This window comes from Poromitra crassiceps (genome assembly GCF_964638095.1).
Source record: "Poromitra crassiceps genome assembly, chromosome: 1".
NCBI classification, from domain to species: domain Eukaryota; kingdom Metazoa; phylum Chordata; class Actinopteri; order Beryciformes; family Melamphaidae; genus Poromitra; species Poromitra crassiceps.
The window spans coordinates 124573652-124593493 of NC_139623.1; the positions used below are offsets into that span (position 1 = coordinate 124573652).

A 19842-nucleotide genomic window follows, 5' to 3' on the forward strand; every position below is an offset into this window, starting at 1 on the left:
TTATCTCCCGATTCGATACTATCACGATTCTTGGGTGCCGATTCGATTTATATTGCGATTCTTAAGTATTGCGATTCTACGATTATTGCGATTCGATATTACGATTTATTGCGATTTTTGTTTATTTTTTTCTTTTCTTTTTTCAGTTTGTTTGCTTTTTTACACTAGATTAGAACATGGGAAAAGTTGAATCATACACTAGAGACTGTATATTATATATCATGAGTAGGGCTGGGCGATATAGTTAAAAACAGGGGCGGACTGGGATCATAATTCAGGCCGGGCATTAGATACCAAGCAGGCCAGGGTGATATGGGCCAACGCGCGTGAAATTTGGGCCGTTTGAAGCCAGATTTGGGCCGTTTGAAGTCCAATTTTACAATGAGATGCACCCACTTTAACCCTGAAGTGTAATTATTACTTCAGACTAACTAATAAAGTAATAAAACCACTAGTAAACCAGTAGGCGGCGCCTGGTCTGCTGTTCAGTGAGTGGCCTGACTGCAAGCACCCAAATTTTTTTTTTTTTTTTTTTAATTTGCGATTATCGATTCTGGAATAAAAGATCGATCCAAAAAATCGTGACATTAAAAATCGCGATACTTAGGTGAATCGATTTTTTCCCCCACCCCTACTGTATAGCCACTTTCAGACATGAACTCTGGACTATGTCTGTTGAATCAGGTACGGACATCCCCTGGAGTTATCCTTTCAGATGAGAGGCATTGGAGAAATCCACCGGTGTATAGTACAGTGTTGGGGGTAGCTTGTTACAAAACTAACATATTGCATGTAATAAATTACTTTTGGCAGTAACTCAGTAATATAACTTATTACTATAGGACAGGGCTATTCAATTAAATTGTTCAGGGGGCCACATTGTCAGAAACCTAAGGGGCCAGGGGCCGGACCCTTCCCCGAGCTATTATTCCCATTATATGTACACTTGACACGCGCCACGCCACCACAATTTTCAAAACTTGCATTTCACTACATTGCAAAAGTAGCTTAATTTCTGTGCAACAAAAGCTATGTTAAAGCCCCAAAAGTAAACGCATTTGAAACAACTCTACCACTCTTGCAAGCAATCACCTCGCGCCGTGCGCTCAATTTCTATGGTGGAGACCCTAGAAATTGAGCGCGCGATTACTAGTTTTTTTTTATGCCAAGTAGAGGCAGGTTTGCCAGAATTCTGGGGGGTTTAGCTCCCCTTTAAGGCAGCGTTCACACACAACTAGAGCTGCAACTATCGATTCTTTTAGTAATCGAGTATTCTACCGAATAATCCATCGATTAATCGAGTAATCGGATAAGAACCCTTTTTTGTGTTTTCAAAGGCTTATCGTAAATATACACCAAAAAAGAAGATAAATCTCTTCAAATAAACAACTACATTAGTTTCTTTCTTAGAAAAAACAACATTTTTATTTTTAAATTGCATAGAACTGGCAGTGTCATCTTTTCAACCTGACGTTTGAGTTCTTCCAGTGTACAGCAGCAACCGTTAAATAATATGAATGTCTGTCACAATCATATTCAAAATGCTATTGCTGAACTCAGCTGCTTGTTCACTTGAACATGATGGACCCGTCCTTACAAAGCTGTCCATTGTACGCTGTGATCCGCTGAAAAAGAGGTGAAATAATAATTAATATTGATATTTATTAGGTAAGTTCATAACAAAACTGGAGAATGCGCATTTACACACCCTAGACCTGTTGCCTATTATTGACACAAATATCAGAATAGCAAGATAACAGGTCAGGTGGTGTAATAATTGGAGCCTAAAATGCACCAATTAAATAGTTGTTTGCAATCATCATGATAAGAGTTGACCGGTCTAGGGTGTGTAAATGTACATTCTCCACATACACACTCTTTCTCTCTCACACACACACACACTCACTCTCTCTCTCTCACACACCAACAGGCTAGTGTGATCACACACACAAACACACACACACACACACACACACACACACACACACAACGCTGTTAAATTAGCCGCTAACGTTAGGTTAACGTTAGGTTGAGCTTTGTATTTCTCACAGAAAACGGCAAGCCACATCAAAAAAATGCAGCGTGAATGCAGTTACTAATAGTCATATTGGCAACGTGGCAAGCCAGCAGCACAACTACTACTAGTCTTAATATCAAGTAGCAATCATTAGCATACATTTACATTAGCGTTGTGTATAGTTAACGTTACGTTACCTTGCTCCGCTCGACGTAGATGCGCTGGTGGATGCGTAGACTGGATGGTTCAGGTGCTGAAGCATTGACGAGGTACTGTTGTGATATGCAAGGATCGTCTTACAGTACTTGCACACCACTGAGTTTGTGTCCTTTTTCAGCGTGAAATGATCCCACACTTTAGACAGTTTCGGTCGCTTTTTCGGCCCTGGTTCTTCCCTTCCCGGCTCCTCCTGTCTGCTTTCTCCGTCGCCTCGTTCCATTTTGCGGGGTCCGCTCGCTAGTCGCTATAGCTGCTCTCTGGTCTGTCTGTGTCCTCACGTGTTTACACAGGAAGAGCGCTGTGCCACACCAGTAAGCGTCCGTGAGAAACAGTCTCTCTAAATGCCGTGTCGAGGCGAATCATTTTGGCCTCGATCAATTTAATTATTCGAGCTATTCGTGGTACTCGAGGAATCGCGACAGCTCTACACACAACGCGCTCATTTGAGCTGCCAGCGTCTTTCTGCAATTAATTCTCTATGTAAGGACGCTCCTCTTTCAAGGAACGCACCAACAACGTACGCGTTTCAGCAAGAAGCCTTCATCAGTCAACGCTGACGAAGGCTTCTTGCTGAAACGCGTACGTTGTTGTTTGAAACAGGAATAAAAACCCTCAAAAGGACATTTTCGAGTGCTGGCTCCTTCTCTACTGCTCTATGGAAACTCCTGTGCCTTGCACCTAAAACTTTTTTATCCGGTGAGTGTGCGTGCTGATAGTTCCCCAGCTAATGTGACTGTACTGATGGTACAGTCACAATCGTGACTGTACCATACCGCCATACTTGCTCATTAAAATGAACGGCGATGAAAATGACCCGTACGCAAATGCAACCTCTTTACAACGCACACTAAACAAACATGCGGATAGAGAGACAGGCAGATAGAGTGGAACTCATGGCGCAAAGTTATTTTAAATGCGAGGAGGCATTGCTCTTAATCTGCTGTCATCCTGCCTCGTATTCACAGGTGAGCTCCGTTTCCCCCTCTCTCACTCAACGCTGTGGTGTGTGTGTGTGTGTGTGTGTGTGTGTGTGTGTGTATGGGAGCCGCGTGTCAGACAGACAGAGCTGAGAGCTCTCTCTCTCTCCGTCTGTCGGTCTCTCACTAGCTAATTAAAATGACAACAATCACGTGAAAGATCACCCAACAAAAGCAACAGAAGGTGGACTCAAATCGCAGATAGCCCATATATATTCGTTCCATCGAACCAACCCTACTGTAGCCGAAATAATAGTGAACCAATACATATAGAGATAGAGAGAGAGATAATGCTAGATAGATAGATAGAGCATGTGCATGCTTGTGAACATTATTTCTTAGCATATGAATTATTGTAAACTCAGGGTAAATGAACATGAAAATATTTATGAAACAAATTGTATTCTTGTATTCATGTTTCTCATGACCATACGAACCCTGAAATTAGTTTGTACTTGTACTGTTCAGTAACTTGCAAAATAGTCTTAAAAACCAATATGAAAAAGAATCGTGGTAAGATCGTGGATCGTGATCCTGCCTGAAAAAATCGTGATATGATATTTTTGCCATATCGCCCACCCCTACCTACCCCAGACACTTTTGTGACACAAATTGTGACTGATAGACAGACACCGCCCACTAGGGGTGGGGGAAAAAATCGATTCACCTAAGTATCGCGATTTTTAATGTCACGATTTTTTGGATCGATCTTTTATTCCAGAATCGATAATCGCAAAAAAAAAAAATTTTTTTTTTTTTTTTTTTTTTTTTGGGTGCTTGCAGTCAGGCCACTCATTGAACAGCAGGCTAGGCGCCGCCTACTGGTTTACTAGTGGTTTTATTACTTTATTAGTTAGTCTGAAGTAATAATTACACTTCAGGGTTAAAGTGGGTGCATCTCATTGTAAAATTGGACTTCAAACGGCCCAAATCTGGCTTCAAACGGCCCAAATTTCACGCGCGTTGGCCCATATCGGCCTGGCCTGCTTGGTATCTAATGCCCGGCCTGAATTATGATCCCAGTCCGCCCCTGTTTTTAACTATATCGCCCAGCCCTACTCATGATATATAATATACAGTCTCTAGTGTATGATTCAACTTTTCCCATGTTCTAATCTAGTGTAAAAAAGCAAACAAACTGAAAAAATAAAAGAAAAAAATAAACAAAAATCGCAATAAATCGTAATATCGAATCGCAATAATCGTAGAATCGCAATACTTAAGAATCGCAATATAAATCGAATCGGCACCCAAGAATCGTGATAGTATCGAATCGGGAGATAAGTGAATCGCCACAGCCCTACCGCCCACCCACCCATTTAGTCCATTTTAACTGAGATTCTGCATGTCAACATTTTAAATATGTTGCTCCCCATTCACCCCCCCCCCCCTTGCCCCGCGCCCCCCCCCCATTCATACATCCCCCCTTGACATCACTGATGATGTCACAATGAAAATGTAAAATATCGCTGTAGCTCCCCCCGTGGGCGCATTTCTTAAAAAAACAAAAACACTGCACTCAGTCAGGTCAGGTCCCCCTAAGCGCACTCCCCCAGTTTGAAGTGGATCCGACAAAATAAATGCACAGGAGTACTGTATGTGTATAACGTTAGTTGTTTTTCGTAAGGGATCGCACAACAGGCTATACAGACTACAGTACTGCTGTATTGATATGCTTTGGTTAACTTCTGTTAGTAGAGCTGGTTTCCCCTCAATCCTGTAATTCTTTTATGAATGAGCTGAGATTCCGTCTTCCCGCGGGGTTACCCTTTTAAACAGATGTTGATTCGGGGCCGATACCACCTCCACTGGCGGAACGAAAGTCGTAACATTCCATCCTTGTGACTTTTAAACAGGAGCCGTAATGAAGCCGCAACGATCGCGCTTTTTGGCCCCAGACTATGTCCTACTCACTGATGATGTCATAGACATTGTGACACAGACACTATGACATCATCATCAGTGGGTATGACATCATCAGTGATTTATGACATATCACTCATGATGTCACAATGTCTATGCTTAAGTGGAAGATTTCATAGTCTGGCCAACGGCCATATAAGAATGTGTTATGTCTATGTTTGTGGCAAACATGGCTGATGAGAGATACGTTGTACGCATCAGGGGTCTCCCCTGGTCCTGCTCAGTGGATGAAGTACAGAGGTTCTTCTGTGATTGCAAAATTGCCAGCAATGGAACTAGCATCCACTTTACCTACACACGAGAGGGACGTCCCAGTGGAGGAGCGTTTGTCGTGTTGGAGACGGAGGACGACCTGAAGATGGCTGTGAAGAAGGACAGAGAAACCATGGGTCACAGATACGTAGAGGTTTTCAAATCCAACAGCGTTGAGATGGACTGGGTCATGAAGCACACTGGTCCACACTGTCCAGAAACAGCAGGGGATGGGCTGGTCCGGCTCCGAGGCCTTCCCTTTGGCTGCAGCAAGGAGGAGATAGTCCAGTTCTTCTCAGGGTTGGAAATCAGGCCAAATGGGATAACATTGCTGGTGGACATCCATGGGAGGGTAGGAGAGGCCTTCGTGCAGTTTGCTTCACAGGATATAGCTGAAAAAGCTCTAAAGAAACACAAGGAAACAATAGGGCACAGGTACATTGAGATCTTCAAGAGTAGTCGCGCTGAGGTGAGCACCCGCTATGAACCCCAGAGCAAGAGACCCGGCCCCTATGACCGACCCTCCTAGGGCCTGTAGCTATGAGCTGTACTTTGAAGAAATTCAAAGTGGCAAATGCAGCGATGGTGCACTTGTACACTTCCATCATTGAGTCCATCCTCACCTCCATCGTCTGGTGCTGCTGCCACTCTCAAGGACATAGCGCTTCATCCGCTGTGCTGAGAAGGTGGTCAGATGCAACCCGGACTCCGTTCAGGACCTGCACACCGCCAGGCCACTGAAGCGATCTCGTAAAATCATGTCCGACCCCTCCCACCCCAGACACAAACTTCAAAATGCTCCCCCTCGTCAAGAGACAGGTCTGTCAAGACCAAAACCTCTCGCCACAAGAACAGCTTCTTCCAAACTGCCATCGGCCTCAACAAGGCCTGAAAGCCCCCTCTACTAAGGACTCTACCCTAGGGGCCCCCCATACCCCCGAGCACAGTCGTACATCAAGGGCATACAGATTTCAAATCTTGCCAACATGGTTTGAACTGCTTCAGATGCTATTCTTTGTATTTCCTGGGCACAAAGTGATTAAACTAGTCTGGAATATCTCAATAGCTGCGGCCAGATAATGCGTGACACTCCATTGTGAAATTTGACATTGATTTTGTGGGCCAACATTTTTGTTGGACCAGCCAGCCAGCCAGCCAACCAACAGATCACTCAGTAGATCACTAGTGGGATATGGGGATCTGGTCAGACATTGTGGTTTGCAAAATTCGAACCGTCTGAACTACTACTACTGGTTCTTCTTCCTTGTTGTTTAACGGCAGTTGGCATCCAAAGTGTTGCATTGCCACCAACTACTGGATTCTAAATGGACTGAACTAAAACAAAATAAAAGACCCACCCACTTCCCATTCTACTATAAGTCTCTACTACTCAGATGTTTGAGAGAGGCCCAAAAGCTTCTCTCAACAACTTATGCACATCATTTCCAGAAACCTCCACAACACCCAGAAATCTCCTTGCTGCTTCCACAACTGTACATTGTTTCCGACTTCTTTTGCCCTCCAGCAGTACAGTTAGTTAATGATCATAGCCGAAAAGGCCAGAAACCACTTGATATTTACAAAAACAAAACTCGTGTTTCCTGGCTGATTTGACGTCTTTAGTTTCCTGTCTCACCTCCTCACACCTTGGTCTCCTCTTAGTTCTCTGACTATCTCTACCCTCCTTTACTGTCTTTGGACATTTCTCCCATGCTGCATGATTCTCTTTGCAATGAAGACACTCTCGCTCCTTCCAAGTCGCAGAATCTTCCTTACACTCCTTCGTCCCACATAAATCACATACTACAACCCCACTTCTACTTCCAACAGTTTTTACATTAAAGTGGCTTAGGAACAAACTGCCTCACTGGGTACGATACATGATCCAAAAATAACTTAACCGGTAGATACTCCATATCAAAGTGTAGCATGACAGATTTTGACTCATATTTTTCCTCAACTTTAACTGGAGTAATGTACGTCCTCATTATCCAGTTATATTGGATCAGTTTAAGTCTAGAATTTATTGAGAGGCTCTGGGCCTTGCTGCAAATCAGGCTCCATTCACACTCCAAAATATCCTCAAGTAGATCTTCACCCCATGATATTCTTTTTGAGTCACATGACTCTTTAGAAGGGGGGGAATTTAATGATCGGTTTTGTTTGGAGCTAATAAAACTGCGCAACTGTATATATTTAAAGAAGTGGGACGTTGGAATCCAACTTCACTCTTACTTTGTCTCACTGAATCAGAAGGTTTCAGTCTCTCGATTTCCCTCTTTCTCTCCCGCTACTACTTTCAAATCACTCTATTTCCATTTCCTCTCCATCCACTCCCCCTTCTCTCTCGTTACTGTAGTTAGCCATCTGTATCCAATTCGTCTATCTTCACCGTCGAACCAGCGTTCTGATCCACTAGTAGTAGGAATGAGCAGGAGTACTCGGGTACTCGAATACTCGTTTGTAATGTCAGTACACGAGTAATGTTTCTGAATCTACAATTCCTTTTCTCCATTGAATCCAGTGCGGGTCCACATTGAGATGGGCCCAGATGACAGGGTAACTGGGTAGGCAGGCAGATGACAGGGTAACTGGGTAGGCAGGCAGATGACAGGGTAACTGGGTAGGCAGGCAGATGACAGGGTAACTGGGTAGGCAGGCAGATGACAGGGTAACTGGGTAGGCAGGCAGATGTAGCGTTTGCCACGCATGAGGATGCTGTGGCAGCCACGTCCAAGGACAAAGCCAACATGCAGCACTCATGGTCAGGGTGGGAGACTACAGTGACTACAGTAAACATAGCGGAATGTGCAGCAGTTACTATGGCGGCAGTGGTACAGGAGGTAGCAGAGTCTACATGGATAGACTGGGTGGAGGATGGGGAATGTAGTTGTTTATGCCTCCGCCGGCGATAGCCAGGCCGGAGGGTTTCGGGTTGTTCGTTAACGTGATATCTGAGGAACGCCTTGACAGAATTTCATCAAATTTGCCTCAAGCATCCACTTGGACTCAAGGATGACCTGATTAGATTTTGGTGGTCAAAGGTCATGGTCACTCTGACCTCACGAATGTCATTTTCAAGCTTGTTAACACAATATCTCAGGAACGCCCTGACTTTTAAGTGCATGATCTTATGGAGATTTATTTTTTGCATCTGGTACCACATTAGAAATATGTGAGAAAAAAGCACTGTTTGTCTTCATCATTCCTTCCTCCTGTGTGTGTGTGTGTGTGTGTGTGTGTGTGTGTGTGTGTGTGTGTGTTAGGGATGGGCATTTTAAGCAATTTAAATACTCGAGTACTCTCCTATTATGAACGAGTACTCGGGTACTCGCGCGGGGGGGGGGGGGAAGGGGGTTCTCTGTGTGATTACTATGGTAAAGATGGAGCAGGGGTAATCTGCTGTGTATGGGGCTGTTCGCTACATAACGTAGCGCTACCTGGAGCATTTTTTGTGAGGAGAGGAACTGACTGATATTAGGTGAGGTCACAATAAGCTTACGTCTAAAGCCTACCTCAGACAGTATCTCCGATGGTTGGAGGGATGGCATTAGCACTTCGGAGCAGACAATAGTGTTGTGAAACAAGCGAAGGCTCATTTCCAATACATGTCCATTATCCAATGTCCAGTATCATCCATTTTACTTTATGATCACTGTTACACTAACGTAAATCCACGGATTACAAGGTCCGGTGTGCTGCCAAAAAGTGAAAACTGACCACTGACCAGTGTGATTAACATTACAGCTGCAGCTAGCGTTAAATCACCATGAAGCGATTGTCTCCCAAAAAGTGATTATTTCTCCACATTTCTTGTGACTAACGTTATGGGAAGCGACAGTGTAGTCAGTAAACTAGTGAAACGTTTTGAATGAGTTTTATCGGGCGTGTGCTATGAAGAAGCGGGCATCTGTCTCCTTCGGGAGCATATCTCCAGCCACCATTTTCGGGATGAGCTGGAAAACTTCCGGTTAAAACTTTCAAAATAATGTTACTTAAACAAACGTAAATAGCTTATTGATGCACGTTGGAGGAGAAAATGGTATTTCAACAAACGAAGCAGTAGGGCTGTCACTTTTTCCCCAAATAAAGTTCGAACGAACTTTAATTGCCCGCAAAATGTTCAAATATATTCAAAGTTTTTTGGTTAATTAATTTTTTCTTTTTTTTTTCTTTTTTTTTTGCTGCATCCAACTCGAGACAACTTTTCAGACCCTGGAGACAATCTTTCTCAGAAGAGACTAACGTGACAAATCTGGAGACCTTCTGACATGGGATTAACATTACCAGCAAGCAGCAGTTGGTTAATTTTGGTTAAAAAAATAAAATAATAATAAAATAAAATGAACAATCGAACAGGTCAATTATATATTCGAACATGCCCTCCTCCCCCACATTCGAAGTTAAATTCGAATTTCGAATAAAAAGTGACAGCCCTACGAAGCAGCAAAACTCGCATTACTCAAAATAAATAAGGTTATGTTACAATAAGCGTTTTATTTTTTAAAGCAACAAAGCGGATGACGTACTTGTACATTCTGGATGACTTGACGCCCGTGCAGTTCATGCTGCCAGATCCACATAACGATGCATGCGTAGATTTAGACCATTTTTAAAGGGGTGCGGACTCGGAGTGGGGCGAGTACCCGAACAGCGGAAACGTTACTCGAGTACTGACGTTACTCGAGTACCCGAGTACTCCCGCCCATCCCTAGTGTGTGTGTCTTTTAATGAGCTGCTCCAAGCTATCCTTTTTCAATTGAATCACCAATACTGCAGACGATCTCCGCAATTATTATAAAACACTGATTGTCTCCAAAAAACTTTCACTTCTGTGTGAATACCTCCAACTGCTCCCGCTCCCCCTACTCCACACTAGCCAAAATAGTGTAGCAGAAAATGACGTTTTCACTATCTGTGACCAATCAGTGAAAAGCACGGTGAAATCGATGTTTAATACCATTGTCGAATTGTATTAATCGGTATGAAAACTTGCTGACCGGATTTCATATTGCATCAACAACACTAACCAAATTATAACGTTATTGCTATTTGTTAGGTTCATAGGCTGTTACGTCAGTGATGAGCTCTTTATCATCATTGCATTGTAACCTCATGTCATGTTAGTTAATTCCTTTTATTTTATTTTTGTAAAGCACTGTGTGATTCTGTATCTGTGAAGGGTGCTACAGTATACAAATAAACTTTACTTCTTGGTGTGCTGCCAATCTATTGTCGTTTTTAATGTGACCTTATTTTGAGACAGCCTGTGACACAGTTGATTACATTCACCTCTGTCACAGGCTGTTTCAACGGGTTTCAACAATGAGGAGTCATTGAGTGAGTGAGTCAGTAAGCCTCCCCTCCTGGCTCCGGCAAGAAGTCTGTGCTTAAGTTGACATCAGTTCAATGGGCATTGTCATGACATCAGCAGTGATTTATGACATCATTGATGATGCCACTGGTAAGCATAAGTACCATCATCAGTTGACATCAGTTCATTGGACATTGTGCCATCATCACTGATGATGTCACTGTAGTTGGCATTGTAACATCATCAGTGATTTATGATATCACTGATGATGTCACTCTTGATGACTGACTGTCAACAGTCATTGCTCGAGTGACTGACGACATCATCACTGATGACTGGATCATCCAGCAATACTGAATCTGGTGAATCAAGTGGCTGCTCATAGAGATTAAAGCCCAATTCATGCTCCATCGCTTGACACGTTTGATAAGTGTCACTTGACAGAAAGAGTCGCACAACATTTGCAATTGATGCTACGGCGGAAGGTTTAAGTCATCTCCATGGTAACTGTGACCCGGCCCCTTCTGCTCACCTCCTCCCAGCAACAGAAACTCTCGAGGAGGAGCCCCGGCTCTTCATTTCCTACTGTAACATGTTCCTCTGAGTCCAAATCACTGTAAAAACATTGAGCGACGAAGCATAAATCGGGCTTTAGGATCCAAAAGCAGCAGCGTATTAAACTTCTGCTGTGTCATCTTTCCCCCCATTAACACAGGAACCCCATGCTGTTTTGGGGTGTGTCCAGCTCCTCCAGAGCCTCTCCCAGCACAGAGAGCACCTTAAGGACCTACCTAGTAAGACCATGATGGACATCCTCACTGAGGTAATGTAGCTGTTCTATTACAGCTTTAACACAAGAATTCCATAACCACATTCCACTTGCATACAGACGGGTGACAATTTAAAGGAAAAACCAACATAACGTGTCTGAGGGTGCTTTCTCACTGGCGCCAGGGTACCGTTCCCGAGCACACTTGTCCCCAAATTGACCCCAGTTTCTGAACATTTGACGAGTGTGAACGTTCCGTTCTGCGCCCGGGCGCACAACAGGGAACCGTGACAGGATCCACTTGAAAAGGTGGTCTGGGGGTGCACGGGCACCGGGGCACGGAACACTGGCGAGTGTGAAAGCCAACCCTTCCGAACCCATGGAGCAAGGATACACTGCAGGCATAGTTGATGCCTGCAACGCAAGTGAACTCTGTTCCGTTTCCGAGCGCGGAAGAAATGTTGTAATGTGAAAGCTGACCAGCAGAGGAGGGGGGCAATCGTTTGCGGGTGCGGAACGGAACAAAAGCAATACTTCCCAGTGAGAAAGCAGCCTGTTGTTGTTGGGCCACAGTGGACCTTTTTCACCAGCAGCCATTTTGTGTCTAAAAGGCAGGAAGTAACAGATGGAAGCAAACATTAATGAGGGTTTACAACTTCAAATCCATTTAGGTGTTCAGTGCGGGGGCCCTCGTTAATGTTTTGGTTGCACCTGTGTTACTTCCTGCCTTTTAGACACAAAATGGATGAGGTGAAAAAGGCTAATGTGCTGGCAGAACAGCTTCAATGCACCTTGGCATTGACTCTACAAGTCTCTGGAAGTCTACTGGAGGGATGGATTCTTTTAAAAGATATTGATTCAATGTTGGTACATGTCGGCAGCCTGAAGGGCTTCATCTCCATATGATATGATAGGGAATATGAATCCAGTCTGTAAACCACCTCAGGGCCACCTGGGAACAGAAACTAGGTGAGCCCCTCTCAAATTATGTCTGGGATGGGATATTAATAGTCTCGCTGGCCAGCCTCCTCTCCCTTCCGTCCGAGGAGTCTGGCGCTGCAGGTCTCCATAGTGGGATTGTGATGGGCGGCGCTTAGCGGCAGTGCCCACGGAAAATAGTTTCAAACAATCCAACTTGCTGTTTTCACCGTGTAGCAATGAGCTAGCGTGTAGGTTTCTGCCGTTAGCTTGCTAGCTAGTTAGCGTTGTTGTTTTCACTGAGGCGGCAAGGGACTATTTACAGCGACACACAGAGAGGAGGGAGCGGAAGCCACTCTGATTGACATGGTCGGAGAAGCCAATGACAGAGCTTCTTAAGCGGGGAGCGGAAATCCGGCAGCATCTGAAACCGACGCCTCCAATGGGAGAGCAGAGTAGAGCAGGAGAGGGTTTATCCCAGTTATGGAGACCTGCTGCACCAGACTCCTCGGACGGAAGGGAGAGGAAGCTGGCCAGCGAGACTAGGATATTAGAACAGGTGCGTTCCTGCACTTGGTGTAGTAGGTATGGGCTTATTCAGTTTAAGGTGGTCCATAGGGCTGCCCCCTATTAGTCCATTCATCGATTAGTCGATGAGAAGTCTTAGTCCACCAAGTTTTCATTAGTCAATTAGTCGCAGGAAGAAGAAAAAACTCCATTGGGGAGCTGTGTGTGTGTTGTGGTTAAAAAGATATTTGGCCAAGGTTGCCAACTCTGGGTATCTGGCTGGAGTGAGATTTTGGCCGAGAATTGCATCCCCACCATATTTCGGGGCTGTTTTAACTTAGAAAACAGGGAGGCCACGTCTACCCAGACAATTATATCACTTTTAAACGGTTACATTTCTTCATATCACTTTTAAACAGTTACATTTCTGTATAAATCATTACAATATGCTCCCGTGAGGTGGGGATGCATTTAGCTGCTGCCGGGCGGGAGTGCAAAACTCGGCATAACACATGGGCACACCTGGGCGCAAGGCGGACTGCTATCTTCCCTGCCTTCTGGTCAGACAATCAGTGTTGTAACAGTAATCAACCTTGATCCGTGTCTCAAACTATGCCATGATGGGTCCTTGAATTTAAGGGAAGTGGGCCTGGAAAGTCCTTGAATTTGATGTTTAAGGTGTGGTACTCCTGTATGGATGAAATGAAAGGTGTTTTGTTGTGGTCTTGCTGTGCACCAGATTCCAGAGGCGGTGTTTGAGGAGGTGCTGCTGAGTGCTCTGCAGACCGACCTGGCCTCAGCCTTCAACACGCCCGAGCAGCTGCAGCTGCTGCTGGTGGCGCTGCAGCGCTTCCCTCACACCCTCAAACCCAAGAAACTCAAGAAGCTGCTGGGCTGCTCCACCATCATCAACCAAGACAACATCCCCAAGTGAGACAGTGTTTCCTCTAGATGTTTCCTCTAGGACAGTATGCTTTGCACCATTTATTTATTTGTAATATAGTATATGTAATATATTGATTGCGAAGATTTATTTCAGACAGTTAAAACAATACATAAAACAAATATGTTAAATAAACAGGAATAAAAACCAATAACAACCAAGAAAATAAGTAAACTCCATTAGAAAACTGAAATGAAAAATTAAAGGAACCACCGCAACACTGAAAATGACTTACTGATATTTATTTGTGAACAACGCGTTTCACAGGTTCTGTGAACCTGATGAAGCTGTACGCGAAACGCGTTGTTCACAAATAAATATCAGTAAGTCATTTTCAGTGTTGCGGTGGTTCCTTTAATTTTTCATTTCATGTTTATCCTGTAACCGACCAGCACCTGATCTTTCTACTGGCTGTGCACATGGGAATCCTCTCTTCTCCATTAGAAAACTGTTTGAAAAGGGGCGGGAAGAAGCCGAGGCTTATCGAGTCCTGCCCCCAGCCATATATTAAATATATGTATCCTTATAAACACATATGCATACATAAATATACATAAAACGTACATTTACATACATACTATATATAGACACACACATATATATATATATATAGATACGGTAATATGATCTATAATCTAACAATAAGATCTATATACTATACTGATCTCTCTCAATAAACAATATACAACAACAACAAACAAAAATTTACTTTTCAAGCTCTTCTGTGTTGTAATTTTCCATGAAAGACTGTTTGTAACTGCATTTAAAAAAATATATATTATTACTCAGTTTTATCTGCACGTTAAGGCCATTCCAAAGAGATACCCCACAAACTGAGATGCACATGCTCTTTAGAGCCTTACGGACCGTTGGGTGTTTTAAGTTCAAATTCCTTAAAAGTTATAGCCCCCATCTCTGCCCGTGAACATTTTTTTAATGTTACCAGGCACTGTATTATTTATTACTTTAAACATAATTTGCGCTGTTTTGAATTTAACAAGTTCCATGAATTTCAATGTTTGATTTTTCAAGAATAAAGTTTAGTGTGGTCTCGATAACCCGCATGATGGGCTATCCTTATAGCTCTTTTCTGCAATGTGCATATCTTTTGTAGGTTGCTTTTATAATTATTTCCCCATACATCAACACAATATGACAAATAAGGCGGCTGTCACCCCCTCCCATCCCTGGAAAAATTATAATAATGGCAGAATCAATGACCAAGCAAGTGCACTTGTTAAACATGTAAACTTGCTAGGTAGCACCGTTTAGCTTAGCCATTAGCCTTTATGCACGCTGCTTTGCAATGCATGTTCTTGTAGGCCTCTGTAGTACAGTGGCTTTGCTGTGTATTATTTACAAATGGGTTGCGGGTTCCCGTTGCCCTCTAGTGGTCAAGAAACTTTGCTTATTACATCGATAAAGTAACTCCAAATTGAAGATGGTACGACTTGGACTTGGATGGTACGACTTGGACTTGTTTTGGGAAATGTTGTTGTCTTTTGTGAAATGTTCATTTGTTTTCTCCCAGGTTGGCAGAGGTGTTGAAGATGGCGGCTCAGTCAGTAAAGAAGGAGTGTATCCTCCCATCAGTGGCTTTGGACCTGCTCAAGCTCTCCCTGAAGGAGGACAGCTTCCAGCTCTTCTGGACCAAAGCCATCATTAACAGCCTGTTAAAGGAACAGCCAGGGCCGACACAGTGAGTAGACCAATCACACACAGCTGCAACAAGGACGATAGTACGGTCTAGAGGGCTGCATTGGGAGCCCAACGCGAATCTCGCGAGAATGGGCACTACTCACATTAAGGCGGGCGGAAACGGCTGTGGGTCCCGTGATTTCATTCTCTCCTCGTTTACGGCCGAGTGAGTCATCACCTCGGACATACAATCTTTGGCAGTGTGCGCTCTGTCCTGCTTGTCAGAAAACGAAACGTAACTTTTTCCTGAACGGGAAACGAGGGAATAAACACTAGAGATGGCAACGAGGGCTGTTCAGATTTCTCACCCAGACCCACTCAACTTTAGCCCCTTTTACACAGCCTGTGAAAGCCGCGATCATTGCGGCATTGTTACGTCTCGCCTCCTGTGTAAAAGTCACAAGGACGGAATGGCGTGACATTTTGTTATGCCTTTCGTTCCGTTCCGCCAGTGGACCTAGTATCAGCCCCGATAGAATCAATGTCTGTTTAAAAGGGTAGCGTTACCCGCGGGAAGATGGATCGAAGCTCACCTCATTCATGAAAAAAATTACAGGGGAAACCACCTCACACAGCTGAAAGCTGTAGCTAGTAGTGATGCACGGGTCAGGGTTTTTTAACACCCGCACCAACCCAACCCGTCAATGGAGCCAGCCCGCCCCGCCCGGCCCGTTAAAATATAAAAAAAATGCCCAACCCAACCCAGCAGCCCGCAAACGGCCAATTTAATGTAATATCTCTCTGGACTTACGATGAGCGCAGCAGAGCTCTCCAAGGTGTCCAAACTCGTCTCTCTCCTCTCTCTCACAGACAGACACACACATGCATGCCGGTGCGCGACAACAGTTTTACTGCTTGGATGCGTGGCTGCTCTCATGTCGTTGAGTTCTTTCTTTCTTAGATTATGCATTTATAAGAGAGAAAAGATTAATAGAAATGAACACACACATGAAGCACACACACGGTGAGATTCCTGCTGCCTCTCAAATATGAATAACGCTATTCAGCAAGTGTCAAAACAGCAGGTGTCTTACATTAGTTGCCTTTAGTTAACAATTAAATAATTGGTATGATTGAGTAATGATGTTGGAATTATTTCATATGATTCCAGAGACATGATGAGGCAGGCGTTGTGAATAGATTTTTTTTTCCAGTCTCAGTGTGATATACACATTTACTATCTTCCATTTTCTTCCTGCAATCCTCTCTAGCCTTGGCAACAGCATTACTTTTCACAAATGTCTTTATATTGCTCATATTTATTGACTACAATATCCTTTTCTTCTTTAGAGAATTATAAACATTAATAATTATTTTCTTTTCCATACCGACTTTTACAGTCTACTTAGCATGTTGAAATTGTGAGCAGCATATATTTACATAATCCCACTATTATGTCACTTTAGTTTTCTATGATTTTATTGCTTCTTTTAGTAGTTGTGTGCTTCCTTTTCCCTGCTGAATCACAGTACTTTTGCCCATGCAACAACATAATTTCCCGACAGGGATCAATAGTTTCATCTAACTCATTAAATCTGAAAATGAATCTCGACCTGTTATTTGTTACAAACCCTGCCTCTTTCATGTGAATGCGCTCATAGCTAGATTGGTAGCTGGATCAGTTGATAACCAGATTTGTTTGCCAGTTTTTGCTAACATGTGATTGCTTGCTAAAGCTGCGTTCACACCGACCTATTAAAGTTTTTCGCTGGCATCGAGTTTACATACAAAGTCAATGCAAACAAGCGATTGAGCGTATATTTGCCCGGGAGGAAAATCGCTGGGCGTCCGAGCGACAGAGACAGAGCGATAGGGAGAAAATTTGCTCGTCGCCCGAGATGAAATATCCCAACTCGAGCGAAATTACACTGGTATCAGTCGCTTGATTGATTGATTGGCTGCCGTGTGAGAGTGAGTCAAGGATCACACTGGCTTGGACAAACCGCTGGTTTATTGTGTGGCAACAAACCGCATTGACAGCTCATTGACAGCTGACGTGAAGTGAAGTCTGTACTACCGGTATAGAGCTCGCATTAGGAGCACGCTGATAGGCTTAGCTTGTAAACAACTACGGTGGCTCGTAGTGGACAAATATCATGACATTGCGTAACGTTATAGCCCCCAGATGTCCGTCAATTATTGTGCCTGTTGATGAGCGATTTAAACAGAGCGACAGAGCGATTCCAAAGGGTTGAATCGAGCGACAGAGAGAAAAATAAATATCTCGGTGTGAACACAGCTTAACAACCCTAATTGATTAAAGGGACACTTTGCCAATTTTCATCTGAGAGCTCCCCATTCATTCACAGAACTTCCTGGACAAAATTACATCCATTTGGTCCAGGAAGTGCTGTGAATGAAGTTACAGAGAGCAATAGTTGAAAAGGAAGGCTCCCGCACACTGACTAACACTTAAAGAAGGCTTTTATTAAATAAATGCAACGTTTTTTATGTAGTAGACCCATGGAGCAAATCAGTGCAAATCACTACACTGCACTACAGTGTACATGGGTCTACTACATAATTGCCTTGCTCCCATTGGATGATTGTTCTTGTCCTGGTTCCTATTTAAACAGGTTCCAGTCTTTGTCATACCATATGCCAGATGAAGGTCGCTTGACCAAAACGTTGCATTTATTTAATAAAAGCCTTCTTTAAGTGTTAGTCAGTGTGCGGGAGCCTTCCTTTTCAACTGATCCTGCTTCTCCGACGCACCTGACATACACGGTTGTGCAGAGATTTGATAGAGAGAGCAATAGTGACAGTACTAGTGACACCATGGCAGACTGCTCCAAATAACATCATTATGACTTTATCACTTGGACCAAGATGTTCTGTGAATGGAGGGGGAGCTCTCGCTCCAAAGATGGAGGCAAGTTCAACATTGTTCATTTGCATATACCGGTACTACTGATTTAGTAATGAGACAAAGCTGGTTGAAAATCATCAAAGTGGCCCTTTAAGTCATGTAGAAATTAATTTTATAGCGCGTACTAACACCATTGATGTTGACAGTATATTAAAAGCACATTGCTAACTTGTTGTCCTGCTGTCCTGTTTGTGACCAAGCTACCTGTGCTACCGTCTGCTGGGGAGCGCCCTGCCGTTCCTGTCTGTGGCCCAGCTGCAGGAGGTGTTGTCTGGGGACGTGATGAGGCTCTATGGGGAACATGTGGTGTCTGCTCAGGTTAGTGGCATACATAACATTTTACTTTGTGTAACTGAATGTTTCCAAATGTTATTCCAGAGTGGCTTTTTCCTGTGTATCATTTCTGTATCATAAATAGCTTTTAAGTTAAAATAATTACCAGGCTCACCTGGTAGTGTGTTGATACACACTACCAGGCATAAAGGCTTAGTCCAGGGGTTCCCAACCTTTTTTGGCTTGTGCCCGAGTCCAACTTTAACGTCACAAAAATCTAGGGATCCGAGACATTCAAATTCCGGTACACCATCGATAATATCATCAGTGACATCATCAGTGACATCGTCGGTGATGTCACATGTAACAGTATGCTTCTTTTCCCCCTCAGAATTCTGACTTTAATCTGAGAATTCTGATTTTAATCTTTATTTTTTTTTAAATGACTTTTTTCCTCAAAATTCTGACAGTAACTCGGAATTCTGACTTTGATCTCAAAATTCTGACTTTATTCTCACAATCCTGATTTAAAGTTATAATCTCAAAGATTTTCATCTAAATAAAAAAAATAAAAAAAATAAAAGTCACTATCTGATAGTGAGTTGATTGAGGCTATGGCCCATTGATGGAAGCCTTTGCACTATATAGTGACATTGTAATGTTACATAATGTTTGGATCCTGCAATTACCACTCATCGCCATAGGTGTCACCCAAGAGTACAAAACTGAAATCTTATCACTTTACCCTTGTACCCTGCTAACTTTGTTATCACTAAGTTACCACTGGTCCATGGTCATGGATCTTGATATTAATTATTATTTTTGATATTCATAATTAATTATCTTTTTATTTTTTATTGATTCTTATCCATTGGTAACTTCATCTCTCATACCTCATATCAACATTTCATGCTTACTCTGAATTTTAACCCCTCGAATGCCAGTTTACTGTACTTACTGTACAATAAGATTTTCAGTAGAAAACACAAAATATGATTTTTTTCCCTTCCCATGAATGCCACCTGGTGGCGGGTGGTGGGATTATCATAGCTTTGGATTTCTCACATTTTTGGCGGAGGAATTATTTATCTTCCATCTTTTGAGAATTGCAAATTTGCATTTTTTCCTACTAAGCAAACACTGGTCCATGGTCATGGATCTTG

The 19842-nt window shown here is 43.2% G+C and overlaps 2 protein-coding genes across 2 annotated transcripts in view; both read left to right on the top strand.

Annotated features, from left to right (window-relative positions):
- Window positions 1–19842, top strand: part of mybbp1a (MYB binding protein (P160) 1a) — a gene marked incomplete at its 5' end in the record, with an annotated part of 81042 nt that overhangs the window by 3543 nt on the left and 57657 nt on the right. The window contains 4 exons of the mRNA XM_083635233.1: window positions 11418–11525; window positions 13636–13826; window positions 15371–15538; window positions 18607–18724. Coding sequence (XP_083491359.1) covers window positions 11418–11525; window positions 13636–13826; window positions 15371–15538; window positions 18607–18724 — 585 coding nt within the window. The remainder of the gene's footprint in view (window positions 1–11417; window positions 11526–13635; window positions 13827–15370; window positions 15539–18606; window positions 18725–19842) is intronic.
- On the top strand, window positions 5306–9145 carry LOC310785184 (heterogeneous nuclear ribonucleoprotein H-like; the record flags this gene model as incomplete). The annotated part of the gene is made up of 5 exons (XM_083646175.1): window positions 5306–5914; window positions 6075–6207; window positions 7880–7955; window positions 8072–8152; window positions 9136–9145. 5 exons carry the CDS (start codon window positions 5306–5308, stop codon window positions 9143–9145), a joined length of 909 nt encoding a protein of 302 aa, XP_083502301.1.